This window comes from Leptinotarsa decemlineata, unplaced genomic scaffold, assembly GCF_025532065.1.
Source record: "Leptinotarsa decemlineata unplaced genomic scaffold, Ldec_3_MD MMD2_tig00026330_RagTag_RagTag, whole genome shotgun sequence".
Taxonomy (NCBI): Eukaryota; Metazoa; Arthropoda; class Insecta; order Coleoptera; family Chrysomelidae; genus Leptinotarsa; species Leptinotarsa decemlineata.
In genome coordinates, this window is record NW_027412690.1 from 973,609 (window position 1) to 990,219 (window position 16,611).

At 35.6% G+C, this 16,611-nt stretch overlaps 1 protein-coding gene across 5 annotated transcripts in view; it reads right to left on the bottom strand.

Moving 5' to 3' along the window:
- Nucleotides 1–2,149: 2,149 nt before the first annotated feature.
- LOC111501902 (transducin-like enhancer protein 4) overlaps nt 2,150–16,611 on the bottom strand; it is a 361,306-nt gene continuing 346,844 nt past the window's right edge. For all 5 annotated transcript variants that reach the window (XM_074183014.1, XM_074183015.1, XM_074183013.1 and 2 more), the window contains 6 exons: nt 9,439–9,775; nt 7,110–7,293; nt 5,698–5,947; nt 5,299–5,503; nt 4,035–4,453; nt 2,150–2,928 (listed from right to left, as the gene is read on the bottom strand). In XM_074183014.1, the coding sequence (XP_074039115.1) occupies nt 2,821–2,928; nt 4,035–4,453; nt 5,299–5,503; nt 5,698–5,947; nt 7,110–7,293; nt 9,439–9,775 (1,503 nt within the window). In that variant the 3' untranslated portion in view covers nt 2,150–2,820. The remainder of the gene's footprint in view (nt 2,929–4,034; nt 4,454–5,298; nt 5,504–5,697; nt 5,948–7,109; nt 7,294–9,438; nt 9,776–16,611) is intronic.

Consider the following 16,611-nt stretch of genomic DNA (forward strand, 5'->3'; position numbering starts at 1 on the left):
CAATTCCCAAACCAAAAAAAGATCACTTTCTAACAGACAGTTATCGTCCTGCCTGTAATTGGTAAAAACTTTAAAAAACTTTTACGAAACCGTTTACTCCAACTGCTTAATGATAAAATTCCAAGCTACCAGTTTGGATTTAGACAAGGAAGATCTACAATACATCCTCTCATGATTCTCACGAACAACATTGAAACAACCTAGCTGAACAACAACAAAACGGCAGCGATCTTTCTGGATATGAACAAAGCATACGATAGCAACTGGCACAAGGGTCTTTTATTCAAATTGCATCAACTGGGCTGTCCTAACAATCTAGTACATACAATTAAGAATCTGCTAATTGAGAGGAAACTGAGAGTTAAAATACTGAGTAGTTTTTCAGACGAATTTATCCCAGATCAGGGAGTTCCACAGGGTTCACCGCTCTCACCATTGTTATATAACTTATACAGCTCTGATATTTATCATCACCAATAAGGGAATATCAACCACTTCAGGCATGAAGCATATATTCTCCAGTATGCATATGACATCGCCCTAATTGTGCACGATCAAACGCTAGACAAAGTTATTAACAATTTGGAACATCTTGCAACAATAACAAATAACTGGTACAATAAATGGAAGTTCCAGCCAAACCCATCTAAGTCTCAGTTCATCATATTTAATCATTGGAATTCCGCAACTTCTCCAACAATCAACGTTTTCCAACATATCTTTCATGCAAAATCGACAGTTAATTACCTAGGTGTTACGCTTGATTCCAGACTAAATTTCAACAGCCACGTCAATAACAAAAAAAAGTGATTGCAAGAGCCGCACATTTCACAAGTTTGACAAACCTGGGAGCAGGTGCAAACATATCAACAGCAAGCCGAATATATAAACTAATCTGTCGTCCACTTATTGAATACTCACACCCACTGTTTCTCATTATCAAACAAAGGGCCTTGAGAACAATAAAAATATCTGAAACAACGGCTATAAGGAAAATAACAAGACTAAGGCATCCCGATAACCCCAAACACAACCCTCCAAACCCTCTGCTGTACCAACTCACTGGTACTCTTCCTATCGAGGAAAGACTACCGTCACTTATTCAGAAGTTTGCTAGAAAAGACGACAATGTAGAAATCATTAGAAAGTATGCTGTGACAAGAAACCCTCATGCAAGAGTACGACATGGACATCCGACAGAAACACTGTTAGAAAAATTAACACAACTTTATAGATGAAATTGTTTTGTTTGTTCATTTTTATATCACTATTTTTTTTTATATTGTAAAATAAACTATGTTATTTTAAAGCAATTTTGTTACACAGGCGAAAGGACTTCGGTCGATAGCCGTCAGTTGAGCAAAATAGTAATTTTGTTCAATAAAGTACAATTATTATTATTATTATTATAGACAGAGCTTAGCGAGTATTTTTTTGTATGAAATATTTCTTGCAGATAGTTATGATAGGTAATTCAGATTTTATTTCTATATGTTTGAAGACAATATTCCAAAAGCATAACAATATTTTGAAATGGCCCTAGCAATCTCATTGATATAACTTTTTCATTCTAGCCTAGGTATGTGATGCTCAGAAATGATAACTTCTTTACCGTTTCTAATGTTATTTATTCATGTGTATATGATGATGTTCCGTTTGTGAAAATGAAAGTATTTGATTTTTTCTTTACTGAGCTTCAAATTATTGAGGGTAAGGCATCGGTCAAGTGTTGTGAGTTTTAAGAAAATATCATCCTGTAATAGTATAAGTCTTCTGGAACTAAAAACCACCGAGCAGTCATCAGCATTCTGATGTGTTGAGATCGTTGGTGTGAAATAATGGTCCCAATATAGACCCCTGTGGAACCGCTTTGAGGACAGTAAATTTTTTCAGATTTCAGCAGTTCTCCAGTACGATTCATCTCGGAGACACATTGAGATCTATCAGTCTCAGAGAGCTTGATAAATATATAAACACATTTGTGTACTTTGTGTAGATTGCTTTCTTTCAGATCTCATCGTTTTCCCAATGACATTTCCTCTTCCAATATTTGGAATGGTTTGAATTCAATAGTATACTGAATACACATGAAAATTATCGATAATCAACTTGAGTTCATCGAGGATGGGAGAGAAATAATACCAGTTGATTATTTAAAAATAAAAACAATGATATAATTTGTTCAAATATCTACAAATTCTATAACATAAATTTTTAAATGCTATCTAAATATGAAAAGAAAACACTGATTTACACAAAGGTACTACTAGTTTTGCACATGCAAATTCGGAGCAAATTTGTGTAGGCAACACTCAGATACTTCAATTGAATAGATTTATTATCAATACTAGCATTAATTACAAATATATAGACAATATACATTTGTGTGTTCCTGTATACATCTTCACTTTTGCATTCCGAGCTGGCTACATATTAAATAACAAAAAGAAAATATAGGAAAACAATGCGCGTCTCCTGCTTACTGTAACATATATACATGTCCATCAGAAACATAAATGACCAATTTCATAAAAATCATATATAAAAAAATTAAGTATTCACGAAATAATCACTTTCCATTTTCGCAACAATAATTAATAGTCATAAGTATTTACATATTTAAATAAAAAAGTATTTGAATTGTCATGAGAGATCACTGCGTTGAAAAAATTTAGCAACTCGCGTCAGATCACTATAATTTCTTTTGAATGTGACAGTTTTTAAATACGCAATTGTTTATTACACATAATTATCACAATTTCATTAATTTTTAACTACACCGAGTGTTTAATTTTCTTTCATCTTTTTCACTGTGTCCTCTTAGTACATCACTTCATACACCGTCGCTTTCTTGTCGCCAGATCCAGTCACGATGTACTTGTCATCTGCTGAAATGTCACAACTCAACACGCTTGAAGATTCTTTCGACTGAAAATAAATGAAAATTTATGAAAATATAAGACATTATAAAGATAATCCTGTTGTCGAGGTTGCATGTAGTACAGATAAAAATTTTGCTTTTTCAATGTAGAATAGGTGTCACAAAAATAAGAATATTTAACTGAAATGCAATACTCATAAAGCTTTGCTGTAATAATAATGATGCTTCATTAGTCCTCAAGTTATGTGTTATTACATTATAGATTGTCAAAAAAAGTTTCATATAAAACAACAAAATCTCTCATTTCTAGAGAAAAATATTGTTCACACAATAAGGTATCAATACAAACCAATGAGCCTTTTTCCTGAGAATAGTTCAGCGAACAAGTCACGAGAGGCAGCACTAGTAGTAGGGACAAACATAAACTATTCACATGTGAAATGTGTTTTTTGTACCATTTATAAAACCTCATATTAATGAGGTTAGATGTAAGAAATGAGTGGAGAGTGGATTTAACAGTGCAATAAATAAATAAATATTCATATGTATGCTCTAAACATGAAATGAATAGTAAATTTTTCATAGTTAATTACCATTGATTAGAATGAGATATAACCTCAATCTTTTATTAAATCATATTCATTTATTATATTTAATTACGGCATGCAAGCTAACGTTTTAATGTTACAACATTGTTATCCTTTACAGTTGCAAATTTTAGTTTTGCTCCAGGAACATTTTCTTCTGTTAAAAACATTCTTTTTTAATTGTACTTAACCATATGTTTATATGAGGATTAAGCAGTGTTTGTCCCTACCGAACTACTAGCGCTGCTAGTGAGTGATTTTTTGTACTTCAGGTAAAAGATTCATTTGGAAATAAGACAAGTGAAAAGCTAACACACATGTAAAATTGAAATGACATTGAATTTTATGGATACATAGTCTCCACATCTCTGAATAAATGGATTTCACAAGTAGATGTATTAGATTATCAATTAGCTACTAATTATTTGAAAATATATGACTAATTATAAGAATCAACTTCAAGATGGTTGTCGACCCATCTTCGATTATAAAATCCTAACTGCATCCTCAATTTATACATTAAAATAGTTCTGCTCAATTTTTTACGACAGAGTTAAAAATCCTACCTGGAATATACTAGCTCCATAAGGCGTCCGCCAGGCATTTAACAAATTGTCCTTTCCGGTCGACACAAACCACTTCCCGCAAGCGGCGAACCTCAGACTAAGCACGCAGCTCTCGTGCAGGTGCAGCTGGTACTTGTCAGGCTTATTGGCGTGCAGCACCTCTACATTGCTGTTTTCCATACCAACGGCCAACCATTCGCCCATCGGGCAGTAGCCCAGCGAGAAGATCTGCGAGCTGAAGTCGTGCTGCTGCAGTTGTCTGCCCTCCCGGAGGTCCCAGCTACGCACGGTGTTGTCCAGGCCGCCCGTCCAGAGTTTCGTGCCCTCCGAAGAGATGTCTATGCAAGAAGCGCCGTCAGTGTGACCTTGGAATTGTCGAACTAGGGTTTGGTTGTGTAAGTCCCAGACGGCGATGTTACCTGGAATGATGGTTGTTTTTATTTGAAAATTGAAAAATATGTGATATATAAACCACTTCAAAACGTATTTAGCAGAGATCTTCTGAATCAAACCATATCAGTATTGTCAGACTGGACGAATAGCAATAGAAAGCACATTTAATTTGATGGACGGTCCATCATGGACTTCTAGTCTCTAAGACATCACAAGTAATGAGCTAGCAGATCAAGCAACCAAAGATGCTATCGAAATAACTAATGTTGTGAACTTCCTATTCTTGAAAAACTACGACTTGGCAAAATGATTAGATTAGTTGAAAGAAATAGAGCTAAACTGGATGCATTTATCGCTACAAAAACTGTGGATCATCTATTTGAAAATAGGGCAAACCATATTCGTGATCTCAGAAAAACAACCTGGTTATTGATACTGAAATAGAAAAGACTGATGGAAAAAGATCAATAACCTCATTCTCGACGACATTCAAAAAGAAAAAACACACTGATATATTTTACACCTAAAATTTCAATATAGATGATCTATGACTGTTAATATTAATGTTTTAATTGGAATATCAAAGCTCCCAGTCAGCTAGATTCTTTGATTTAGGTTTTGCTGATCAACCAATGAGTATGAGATCGAAGACTTCCACCGCCAGAGTCAGTGGTTTATAAGCGTTGACTAGGAAAAAGGTTGAAGGCCAGATTTTGTTCTCTCTAATAAGAGAATACTTGAACTGCGAGATGAGTTTCAATACTGCAAGATAAGTTTCAGACAACTGACAAAATACATAGGATTAACCCATTTCAAGGCTTGGATGAACTTGAGGAGACATAAGCTATTTGAGATTTTCTCATTGACTCACCATCAGAACAACAGCTGAAGCAAACTTTTGAATCCGGGCTGATGGCAAGTGCATAACAAGCTGGAGCGCTTGACGTCAATTCTGCTTTGATTCGTGGTGTGGGACTCGCTAGGTCCCATATCGAAAGGTTGCTGGCTTCTCCTCCTACTATCAGGGTTCTACCATCAGGAAGCAGTTTCACAGATCTTATGTAATTGTCACGTTGCTGAAAATTGAAAAGATGTTGGTAAGTTATTCATAATAATGATATACATTTCAAAATTTATTCTTTATATACTAGAGCGTAGGATCCGATCGTACATACTGCGCCACATGAGTAAAAGTTTATTAACATTATTTCTCCATATGGTATCCATCAATCCAACACAAACGACACTTCATATTACAAAAAGTACTCACCAAACAATCTAACTGTGATACGTGACTCTTGGATCCTGGTTGGCTTATGTCCCATACCTTAACGCACCCTTTTCCGCCGGTATACACATATTTGGTGGGGTTGGAGATGGTGACTGCACACACGACTTCTCCGTGGCTGAGGGTATTTATTTGTCTAGCGTGGCGGGGAATCCCTGGACCTACCAGGGCGTCTGGAGGAAAAGGAACCGGTTGCATCTGACCGTCTGCACTGACGTGAAAAGAATAGGCCCTGAATATGAACAGATGTTTGAGTAAGCATTTTATTTCATTTTGAAAGAGTAATGTAGCGGTTTCCGGTCAGGAAATCCCCGAAAAAAATATCCTGGTGAGTTATAACAGTTAAAATATCCTTAACAAAACAATCCTCTGACAAATATGCCCCACTATAAAAACATGATATGATAATAATATCTCACCACAAAATTATCCTGATAGACCCAGGGGTCAAGCCAAGGCGAAGGTTATATTAAGAATTATATTAAATCTGTAGAAATGACAAGGTTTATTCTGATATTGGGTATAATTTAACAATACAATATTCTGCCTAGCTAGTTAGAGAGGGGATCAGATTGGTTATTATATTATAGAGAGAGGCAAGATGACCGGATTAACTATAGATGGGAAAAGGTCATAATAGCGAGTAAGTCCCAAGTGAGGCGGCTGACTCCCTTGCAAAAGGGGGTGCTGCAAGCAGCTTCATCGGACCAGAACCTGTCATTGGTATCGCTTTAGGCTTTGCCAAACAAACATTGAACACCTGGATGCCAAGATGACTCATAGACTTCTGGCAGAATCTTCCAGTATTGGCAAGACAATCAGTGTGTGTTGTCTCTATTTGGAAAATGATGAAAGACCAGAGCACATACTGGCGCTGTTCGAGTAAAGATATTCGTGAATAATACATTTCATGAGAATAAGTGGATTAGAAAAGATCCATACATTACAAGGCCAACTGGAAAATGGCAGATTGGGAGACCCATGACAATAATGCAAAACTAAACAACTTAAACAAGATTAGTTAACAATACCTTAAATATAAATAATACAATAAACACAGCTGAGTTGCTGTAGAAATTTAAGTACTGACAACTCTAGGCTGAATACTAAAAATATTAGATTTACAATTTAAATTTACAATTTACTACCTTAAAAAATTATCATTTGGATGACAGAGTCTTGATACCGAACATTCATAATATTATAATCATAAAATTGTTTATTTACCAATAATATAAAGATATTCAAATATTTGTGGATATTACTATTGCGGAATATTTTTGGCGGGGACTTTTTTGTTTGGGATATTTTTGAGTGAGACATTGATGGGATATTTTTCTGGGGATTTTCTGACCGGAATTTACATACAGCTTGGTCAACTTGCAATTACTTACGGTTTTCCTCCAGCAATAGCTCCAAGTCCTGGTACAACTGGGGCCCTCATTTGAGAATGTGGATCATAAGCAACTTGCAAGGGGGGTCTGGGGTAGTTATTTAAAGCCGCCGGAGGGATGTTATTGTGTAGGCCAGCATAGTTTCCCGCGGCAGCTGCAGCTTGTAATTCGTGTGGACCTGCACCTATGAAGATTGATTGAACATGTCAATGAAATTTTTCAACTGATGGATTTTTGATCTTAGCTGTGAAGCGTAAATAATTTGTTAAAGGTGGAGGCTTAAAAGGTGTTTGAATAATTCCTGACAAGCGCGCCTTCAACCGAATTAGTATACAGTGCATCTCAAATTGTTTCCTAACAAAATAAAATATGTGTTCTGTCTATGAAGAGTGTTCAAAAGAAATTTGTTTACGGGGTAGGCCAGGAAAATTAATTTTCATTGAGCATTAGTTACATGAGATTCGCAATCCTAGATCTGTGCTTGAAGTTTAACGAAACAATTGAATTTGATTAATGGAACTAGAACCTCTGGCGTGAAATGAATCTGAAACAATTTTAGTTGATACGTCAAGAAGAGTATTTGGGCCACGACACTGAAGATGACTGCCGCAGTTGCAGTTGAAACGTTTGGAGATTGTAACCAAAAAAGTCCAAGATAAAACCCGGATACCAACCAAAAATATTGACGCCAACCGTGAAAGCATACATCTCTGTAAAATGAATCTATTGAAAACACTTTTCTCATACTAGAAGAAAAATACGTGGATGATGTATTTGCCATTCTCGACACGAATATTAGCTACAACGAACATAATGAGGTTTCAAAAACCAGAGAAATCTAGTGCCGGTAAACGAGCCTTAGAGAAAGGCCACAGAAGTGAGGAATGTTTGAAATTGTTGAGATCGGTAGATGGACAAGTTTTGATATATTCGAAAATTTTAAAATACAAAAATATGCAGTTGGATCTCTGTACAGCAACAAAGGTGATAGATAATTCCTCTAGGTGTCTATAAAACATTAACACAGCTATAAGATTCAATTTCATTCAACTCCTGACGATGACAATTATTGGTTAACGAAACTTATGCTTATAGACAGTATGGTGTGGGAAATGTGTTTTTATAGAAGAAATTCAAGTAACTAAGAATAACAGCATATTCATTATACTTATCAAGCTTATTACTGTTCAACTTAGTTGATAGTTGCAAATTAATCTTTAAGGAACACTATAGAAAAACGAACCAAACATCTAAAGAAAGATGGCGAAGCAAATGTTCAGTATAAAACAACATTTTCAATGCCACAGTTTAGAATTCACTTTTGCAATTTAAAATTTTCACTTTAACAATTGTATGAAGAGGTGAACTGGTTAGTTCATTGGACATATTTTTTCTCCTATAACTATATATACATAATATTTGAAAGAAATATGGAATATTGTTGGGAATGCAGTCAAAATTACTGGGCTGTTGTTAAAAGAATACTCTTAGTTATGTGGTCGAGCTTTCGAAAATGTTTATTCCCTTTATCAAGACATCTACTGGAAATTTTAAACATTGTTACAAAATTGTAAAACGGATAGGTAAAAAATGTACTTACTAACTTGAGGTTATAGTAAAAAGTCAGACGTGGCAATGACAAAAACAAAGTTAATACTTTTCATCATGTAGAAAAGTGTCACACATTCAATTTAAAGTTACAGAGAAAAAGTACAAAAAACTTATTTTGTTTAAACTTTGTAACTTTGTAACCTTAAATTGAATGTGTGACACTTTTCTACATGATGAAAAGTATTAACTTTGTTTTTCTCATTTACTATACCTTTTTACTATAACCTCAAGTTAGTAAGTATATTTTTTACCTATCTGTTTTACAATTTTGTTGCAATGTTTAAAATTTCTTGTAGAAGCAAGAAGATAAAAAAGGAGTAGATAGTGTGTTTTGATTAGCTATATCTACGGACCAGCAAATCATAAATAGATCGGCTTTGAAAATGCATCGAAACATGGTATGTACAAATATGCATACAACCAATTTTTCGTTTCTGTGTCAGTTTATGTTATTTGGTATGGATCGACCTCAACGTGGTAATGTCTAGTGTATCGAGGGCAATAAAGAAAAATGAGGGAGCTATGAGTTCCCTTACTACAGAAGTTACTGACAGTAATTTGCCGTGCATAGAAAAACTCTAACAAAACATGCTAGTTCCATTTATATAAATGGGGTATGAGCCAGTAGCCCAGTGTGAAATGGAACTGAGCAAAAACAAAAAAGCCATGTGTGGGGAGTAGCCTGGGAGGCTCTGTAATGATAATAATAATTCATTACCATTTGCCATCAGATACGAAGGGGGATACTGCCCGAGCCCTCCCTGCTGCTTGACAGGCTTCATGCCTCCGACCCCCGAAGAGGACCCTGCGGCAGATGTCGGCGTTACAGATTTCGAAATCGGCGTCGACGGTTTATCTTCCATTTTTTTCGTCGAGGGTGTTGAGGCGTTGCTCGACGTCCCCGATCTAGGGCTGTGCGGTCCGGGGTGTTCCTTTTTGGGCATCTTATCCAAGCCGTTCTCACGGGGGGAGCTGGTGCCGTTCGGGGGGGATACTGGGTCTTCAGACGCATCGTCGACCACTAGGTCTTGGTCACTTTTTTCGCCGTCGCTATGCTAGAAAAAAAACGTGAAAATTAGTAAGGATTTTGGTACGGAAATGTAAAACAATCTCATTGTTGACATAATACTAATAAGGCCATAATCAAAATGGGTTTCATCTGTTGTTTATTGGATGGCTCATAAAAATTTGAGGAAAATTTGTAGTTTAAACTGTATCAGTAAATTTTCTCAAAAATATTTTAGGAAACTGCAACAAATCATTTATATTTTTTCAATCGTTTTTACATTTTAGATATAATTTATACTTAAAAAAATAATTTCAAATCCTGAAACTGGACACATTTTCCTGAAAACCTATTGTTTCTTGGGCAGAAAATTCCAATCAATGTCATATTTTCTGGATCTTTTCAAGGTTCTCCATGTGGTTCCTAGCAGAAGACTGTTGTAAAAACTCAATAATTTTGACAACCGAGGAAACTTAATTTCTGGATGACAGGCTATACGGCAAATGAAAGTTTTAGAAAATAAGTCCCTAATTAACTTATCTCACGAAATTGCAGTCACAAGTGGTGTACCCCATGGCTACAATATCGAGCCACTTGTCTTTACAATTCATGTAAGTGAGATCCCACATAAGAAGTTACGAATTTTTCCACAGTAATGCAAAAATATACTCCATTCCACTGATTAGTCATCAACCTTTGGTGTAGTAATGAATATTACTGGAGTTTTTTCCCCAACACCAAATCGTTATTTTTAACACCTCGACACGTGTTTCGATCACCAAGTGATCATCTTCAAAGAGGAAGATTAAAACTAGAAATTAACACGAAGCTAACCCTATTTATGCTATATAGATATCCCATACAGGTAAACCATCCAGGTGTACCACCCATACAGCTATACCAACTTAAATTAATTTTACAATTTTTCCTTATCTATTATTTTACAATATATGTTTAACTGTTATAGCTGTATATAAAACAATTTTCAGCTATATAAAAATTTATTTCACAATATTGCCTATCTAAATTTATTTTTGCAATGTGTCCTTATGTAGTAATCAGTAAACCCAACAATATTATTTTAACAAATTATATATTATGCTCTTTGGTATAGGTCCGTCATCGTTATTCATAATATTATTGTGTTTACTTATTTCTACACTCTCATAGGCATTTAGTTGCCTGTTGTTGTTAACTTGTCTAACTAATCTTAATGAACTGAAGTCTATGGAATGGTTTTGTTGCAAAATATGATGGGCTACTGCTAATTTTTCAGGTCTTCCATATTTTAAAAGTGCTATGTGTTCCTTACATCTTACTTTAATATATCTTTTTGTCTGTCCATAATATTTTGCATCGCAGTCCTTACATTCACTTTCGTAAATTCCAGACTGTTCCGAATTATCGATTTTGTCTTTTGGACTTGTTTTAAAAACCACCTTCATACCTAGTTCATATTGTAACTGAACTTTATATCCAAGTAATGCAGTGATAGTCTCCTTTCACGGAATACAGCCAAGAGCATATTGTTCTGCACATCGGCAAAACAGTAAAGTTTTTTTACATTTATCAAGAAAACATTTACAGTTTCTTCCCAAGTAAACTTGACTGTATCCAACGCTCAAATCGTGCCAACAACTGCCAAGTGTCTGATCTTCCTCATTCGCAAGACTTTTTCATACACTCTACTTGTAATAAAACTGTATAAGACCTACGTTTGTTAAATTTTAAAAAACGTTGAACATGTATAGTACTCAGTCCTAATACGCGATCGAAACTATTTCAAACTTTTTCATTTTCGATCTACATGTATGACCTACACAGAAAAGATTCATTTACTGAAAGATTTCTTAAAGCAAACCTGACCTTGGCAGAGATTGGCGAAAAGTTTGGTCGAATTAAAGTTGTTATGAGCAATAGATTCTTTTGGATTTTGAATAGATCAATTCAAGTTGACCTAACCTAACCTAAACCTAATCTCTTTCCAGCAACGCACATTTTGGAGAGATTTTTCCCTTTCTATCTTTTCTTTTCACATTTTCAGATAAAATGTCTGAGTCATCTTGATTTCTGACGATCACTTGCATGTGCATCAGAAGAAATTGAAGAAAGATACATTCCAAACGAAACAGCGTCAAATCTTTTTATGCATCCGTATTTCTACTACGAGGAAAAAGCATTGATCAAAAATAATTAGAACCGCATCTTCGAGGTATCCAAAATACACTTCATTATCAATGTATCGTTTACATTAATGTGTACGTTGCTGAGCCTCAATCGCACTTTCGTTCTCAGCCTTCAATTACGCATAATAAAAGAGGTCCAAATGCGGCTCCTCGAAGAACTTCTTGCGCTGCCATATTCGGCCGCTGGTACCATTAGGATTTGATGAATCCTCGATCATCCTGGGAAGAATCCTAGATCGCCCCCGACTGCCATATAAGCGTTCATCGAAAAATCCGTGCATGGCATTAATGCCTTCATATTTTATGTAAGACCGTCTCGCGGAAGCATAAACAGGCCATAAACAGGCAACTCCAAATGCAGGGAATGTTTTATTATAATGTAAAATATCTCCGTAGAGGGCTTTTATGTCGGTAATTCGAGAAAGTGGTGCGTGAATTACGTCGACGAGACGTCTTGAGATCTTTGTTCTGCTCCTAGTCTGCGAATACTATTATCCTAATAGCACCTGATGATGTGCGGTACGTCTCTTTCTGGAAGTTTCAAGTACGAACCACTAGGATGAAAATGTATATATTAAACAACAGTTTGACGTTGAAAAATTTCAGAATGAATGATTTTTCACAAATAAATACTACTACCAAATATAAACCACTCAAGAGAGATGATGTTTTTTTTACTATAACGTTGACTAGATGAAAATATTTTGTATTTCACAAGCTTTTATTTAACTTGCAATGTATATCTGTACGTTTTACCATGTTGAATCTTGCAACCGAATCTGAAATCAGTTATCGATTGTATCTGCCAAATTTATGGGACCCCAAAATATCTGAAAATTGCCGGCAAAATCTTTTCCAATTTTCCGATTCAGCTCTATTTCAACAAATTGACATAACTTACTCTAATTCTGTGAAGTTTCAAATCAATTTTTTGTTTCCTACGAATAACATAGTCTTCTATGGGTTGTGACAGACAGATAGACATTTTGAACGCACCTCCTCCATTGCAACTAAGCTCAGTCTAACAAACAAAGTGTTGCCAACTGGAAGAACTGTAAAGTCGCTACATATGAACCAAAATTCCGCTACACTGCTTCATATTCCGCTACGCTGCTTCATATTTCGCTACGCTTGTGTATCTAACGGAATCAGTTCGCGCATGCGCCTTATCCAAAATTAAACACCACAGAACTTACAGTTTGTAGTTTGTGTACCGGTCAGATATCACAAAACTGAACTGTATCAGGAATCAGGATCATGCTAATTTTCAATCGCGCAACTCAGTAGATGGTACCTAATTTTCTAAATTTACAGCAATTAATTTTTGAAAGCTGTCGTCCCGACTAAATATTTCTTAGCTTGAAATAATGATTTTGAAAAGTAAAAGAAATATCTTCCAATTCCACTGTAATTTGATCCATATAATTTATAATACAAGAGACAGTCGAGACTTCAAGTTTCAAGATATTGGAGGTTGTTACATGGTTCATGATATCACAGCATAGTCAACAATTATGCTGTGATGATATGAATGAAAATATCCAAAAATATTCTTCTCGATCATCATGCAATGGCATCAGCTATTGAGACTATAGCTGACTGTTCATTCAATTATTCAAGTGTCAGCTGTCAGCGTCGAGTGCTGTCCACTGCCTTTTCTTCCATTTTTTTCAATAATGGTTATTTGTAGAAAATTCCGCTACTTTATGCTCAAATCCGCTACGCCGCTACCGTCGAGTAAATTCCGCCACAGTAGCGGAATTCCGCTATGGTTGGCAAATCTGAACAAAGTAACCCAAACAACGTGGTCAAAGCATGATCAACACGCAAATTTCTATCTATTGCCGCCTCACGCTGGCCAATCAGATTCAACTGCAATCGGCTGGCAGAATTCATTCAGATATATCGCTACAGGATCGGAGTGGTAAGTTACGTTTTAACGCCTGTAGTGTATACATATACCGTATTTCAAAGTTTGAAATTATTAAAATGTCAAGTACTGATACGGCTGAAGAAAATACTAATTTGTGTCCGTACACTCCTTCTAAAAAATGTTCCTATACCCAGTTAGAATCATTGAACGTCAGTAACACGTCGATGTAATACTATCTGAGAGGATGGCGAAACGTTGTCCTTTGAAGAACAATCAATGGATGAACACTCGAAAAAACAACCCCGCTTTATATTGTGCAGAAAAATATGAATTATTGAACCTAATTCCTAGGAAAGTATCAACTTCAACTTTGAGTTTTTTGTTATTAGTTGATTTCAGGGCGTTAATTTGAAGAAAAGGGGATTGAATGAACAAATCACTAGCCGATCTCTGCTACCTACGCGTATGGACGTCATTCAGACGAGTTGACATCAATCGTGTAGTTAAAATGGGCGATAAACTCCGACGATTACATTTCAATCATAATAATAGCCGTTTTATAGGGGACAGTAAAGGAAATTCGAAAATTTATTGGTTCCAACTGATGTTTTATATTCGGCTTACACGTAGGTGCTAGGTCATCAAATTAACTTTTATGGGGGTCTTTGTAGATGGATGAGGATAGACACGGTCGACATTTTGACGGTCGATATATAACACCTAACCCTAATTTGATAACTAAATCGGGAGACGATGAAACATCTGGAGGCTGTTCATGTTGTGATCAATCACTTTCCGTGAGTCACTGAACTTTTTGGTGGTACTTGACGAATACTTTCAAATTGAAATACACCAAAGAATTGGAATTAGAAGCTTCTTTATTACTAACGTATTGCATATTATGGTAACAGCCCTAGCACAAAACCTAGAAATGATTGAAAAATCAGTTTCATTTATACAATTGTTAGTTCTTGAACTTTTCACTTGTAGGTAGGTCCATCGTGAGTGAGTCTACTGCAACCTGTGCGGGTTTATTGTGGCTCCAAGTTCTTCAATCTCGATTAAATAAAGCCAGCTTCTTAACGAACCCTATTACTTTATTTGGTGAATAATCTTTCAGGACATCTTCCAAGAGTGAGGTTCTGCCAAATGCTGAAAACTTGATCCTGTCCTCGGTAGGTCAGGCACAGATTATGTACTCTGCTACAAAGGCTAAATTTCCTTATGTCCAAGGTTGACAGATCACGCTACATTTTCCTCAGCCTAGTGAAGACTTGATCAGTCTGCGACTACCTTCGTTAGGTGAGTGAGTAACGAAAATGTATGGCTTGGAAGTCGATTGAGTTTTTTCAAGTCTTAGTGACTGAAGTAGTCGTAAATCTTACGGAATTTCTGCGAACGATATCAGGGTCAAGTACTTGTACCATATTTGTGCTGTTTTCTGTACCTTTCATATTTCAGTCGTTTTCATTCTGTGTCTTGTCTTATTTGTACAGAGGAATGTTTTTCTTTATAGTGTTTAAGAACGACACTTTGGATGAAGAATTTGCGTTGGTCAAAAATGTCGCAGTTTCCAAAACAGTTCTCACAGGGAGTCTCAAAGTTTTTGTTATACATGACTTTCATAACCCATTTTTAATCAATTTTTCTAGGTTTTTCACATAATTTTTAGTAACTTCTTCGCAGTTATTGCGTAGTGTGGTTCAAAGAGTGCACTATGAAGGATTTGTTAATAATTATTCATTTTTTGTTTGAGGTTTACTCGTGAAATTTTTTATATTTACTATTTTACAATGAGATAGCATATGTTTGATCACATGCTACCTCATATGTAAACGGCAAGAAAAAGTTTCAACCGGTGGTAATTATTGAACCATCTGGCGATATAACTGAACTTTCGCCCCGCTATTTCTTTTAGGATGGTTCCATGAACCTGATTTTCAACAGACTATCATATAACAAATTAAAGTGTCCAAAAACTGTTCCTTGAAGCTTAGAGTTTCTGTCATTCTCACTTGATACATCTTGAATTAGGATAACTTGATATCAAGTCATAACATCTTCCTCTGAAACTGATCTTTTTCTATGACATTAGAGGAAGGCATTAGAGTCGAAGGCATTAGAGGAATCAACAAAGGTGCACAGTGATGGTTTACTTTCATCAACATTTTTATAGGGACTTCCGAACTTTGACAATTGATATCGGCCATCTTGTTGAAGCTACATCTGTCAAATTGTCAATTATTCAATCTGTTTTGCCAACGCTTCCGGCCACAGTGTGAGCTGTTGGGACAAAACTCTTCAGAACTGGATAAAGAAGATAGGGTTTAGATTTAAAATAATAAACAAACGTCAAGCAGTTATGGATAGCAGAAGAATAGTGGAATTGCGTAAGAAATACTTAAAACAAATAACTAAATATAGACAAAAACTACGGCTAATTTTCTATTTAGACAAAACTTGGTATGACACTCACGACACACTTACGAAAGGGTGGACTGATGGTTCGAGAATGTGTACCCCTAACATGCCTGCCAACAAAGTTTGAGAAGCAGGTAATAGAGCTAATTAAAGAAGAAGTTTCCAATAATACCCAAGAAGACTGGCAGAACAGTATTAAAAAAGTAATTTTAGTTGAAAAAGACTATATGGAGATTGGACACTTCCATATTAATGATGGAAATTAATTCATTATTGATTTGAATGACGACAGTGATAATGAAACAGAGAATATGGAAGAGAAATTATAAGAAGCTTTTGGAGAAAGTTAGTGAAGTGTTTTTGAAGCGAGACATAAGTGGAACCACCTATTGGTGTGACCCCCAA